We start from the raw sequence: 2493 nt of genomic DNA on the forward strand, positions 1-2493 counted from the left end.
ATTTTAACGTTTATACTTTCAAATACAAATATAAATATATGTATGATATATAAGGAAACCTTTGAAAATTTAATTAGTGCCTTAATTAAGAAATAAATAAAATGGATTTAGCATGCATGGAGGCAGGTGGGGTTTTTTTCCATCTCCTAGCTAAGCTGTCCATGCTGAACCTAGCTAGCTTTTCATGAACATAACATCGTACGTGGATTCCGTAACCTTGTTCTAGATGTATCTGATCATCAGTAATTAAGGTAATCCGTCACCTGAAAATTCGTCTTTGCATTCCTTCCTCTATATCGAACGTTGGCAATGTCATAAGCTCTTGCAGCCTCTTCCTCTGTCTCGAAAGTCCCGAGCCATTTCCGCACTTTCCCTGGAGCCATGATCTCAGCCGTCCATTTCCCCGAAGGCCGTAAGCTAACTCCTCTATACTTTTTCTTTGGCGGCGTGATCATCTCTACAACCCCTTCATCAGTAGTGAACAACTGACATCCCAAACAGTCGGGAAATCGCATTCCACATTCGCTACATATTTCTCGTCCTAAACTTTCGTCGCCTATAGTAACATTATTATAAGCGAGTGTTGAAATAAAGACTACAGAATTATTATTTTCATCTATAATAATATTTTCGGTTGTTGATGAGAATAATAGTGCTTTATTTTCCATTTTATTTTTCTTAGGATGAGAATTGCATGTGGTAACACGAGAATGACGACTTTCCAAGTCCATTATATATTATAGAGTTTCGAATTGCGTCTATGGAATGTTTCATGTACCTAAACATACCATGCATGTGTTAATAAAAGAGCGACAATGATATCAGTTAAGAAAAAAGAGAGACTGACAATGACATGGTTAACCGTAACGCATGGACACGTGTCCTTTACTATTTTTTTATGAATTCACACACATTTATCAAACATTTTGAAATATAGTCCCTAGTTTCAAAGTGAGAATGCTGACAGTAACGATAGATCATGTGAAAACATGACGGCGATCGTAAGCTGGTTTTCTGCCATCAGTCAATCTACGCAAAGTGAATTAGTCCCTAAGGAACCCCGAAAAGACTGCCGTCATATATAATTAATTAATTATTACTCATGCCGGCCTCTACATTAATTTTAGGATTTGGAGCTCAATAAGAAATATATGGAGTAATATATACCATGTACAATTGAATGATAGTCTTAATCAACTTGGGATATCTCGTCAACTCATGTCGTTTCAGGTGTAGTTGTTATTTTTGATGTGGTCACTAAAATGGCACCCAAATGGACTACTTTTCAAATTCGCAATTAGTTCTGGTTTAATAACCGTTATCAACATGAAAATTTTTTTGATGTCTTAATTAAGCATCCTTCTCAGCTCCATCAGTTGATTATTCGAGGCATACATCTCGTAATGAAACTCCACATACAAATAGAAACTATATATATATATATATTATAGTTCTAGTAAAACAAATAGAGTATTGAAAGTTAAACAAATAAAACAAATTTTTTTCTTAAATTATGAGGTTAAAATTATGTCTAGAGTTATAATATTATGTCTAGCTAGGTTAAAGATGCATCATATAATTTTAACCTCATTTGTTAAAATATAAGGTTAAAATTATGTCTAGAGTTATAATATTATGTCTAGGTTAAAGATGCATCATATAATTTTAACCTCATTTGTTAAATTATGAGGTTAAAATTATGTCTAGACTTATACTTGCATATGGACATATGGTAAATTAGTGATGCATGGAACTAGATCAATACCAATATCGTATTAAACTCGTTTTATATGATATCATATTTTGTTTTCAAGTATCATATTTTGTTTTTAAGGAAGGGATAGAGGTTTCAAGCAATTGCAATACCATATTAATTAAATCATGATCAAAAGTGTTAAATCTTATCTCTCGAAAAGATATTTTAGATCCTATACGGCAACTTTATCTAGAAGACAATAGGATTTTGATTAGCTGTCAACATTTAAATACAACTCCTTATTTTAAGTTGTAATGTGTATGTACCCCTCATCTTTATTTATAACTAAAAAGATGATATGAAAAATTTGATGTGACACTTTTATTTATATGACAAGTAGGATTTTTATTAGTTGTAATTTTTCTAAATTTTTGGTATTATTTCATACCATGTAGATTATGTATATATAATATAAAATATAATTATAAATGTGAGAGGATAATTTTTTGATTATGTGGCAATTATGAAATAATGTCATGTATGATTTTTTCTTAGGTGTCATACCTACATTAAATTCTTAAATTTATGTATACCTTTAAAAAATTTTTTTTATCTAAATCATCATTAATTAATAATAAAAATAATAAAAAAATACCGTGTTACATGTCCGTTAACAAGTCATGTAATTCTCTTAACAACATAATTAATGGATGGATTTCTTATGTTTGGCTAAGTCATGTGTATATCTAAAGACTTCATTAATTGATCATGGATTCCTTATGTACATAAGTCATGTA

At 30.7% G+C, this 2493-nt stretch overlaps 1 protein-coding gene across 1 annotated transcript; it reads right to left on the minus strand.

Annotated features, from left to right (window-relative positions):
• Positions 1-239: 239 nt before the first annotated feature.
• Positions 240-668, minus strand: LOC122588142 (ethylene-responsive transcription factor ERF113-like). The gene has a single exon (XM_043760277.1). It carries the CDS (start codon positions 666-668, stop codon positions 240-242), a length of 429 nt encoding a protein of 142 aa, XP_043616212.1.
• Between the last annotated feature and the right edge of the window lie 1825 nt (positions 669-2493).

This window comes from Erigeron canadensis, chromosome 2 (assembly GCF_010389155.1).
Source record: "Erigeron canadensis isolate Cc75 chromosome 2, C_canadensis_v1, whole genome shotgun sequence".
Taxonomy (NCBI): Eukaryota; Viridiplantae; Streptophyta; class Magnoliopsida; order Asterales; family Asteraceae; genus Erigeron; species Erigeron canadensis.

Bases quoted from the DNA above. Each gene is read 5' to 3' on its own strand.
- LOC122588142 (XM_043760277.1), bottom strand. From the start codon at position 668: ATGGAAAATAAAGCACTATTATTCTCATCAACAACCGAAAATATTATT.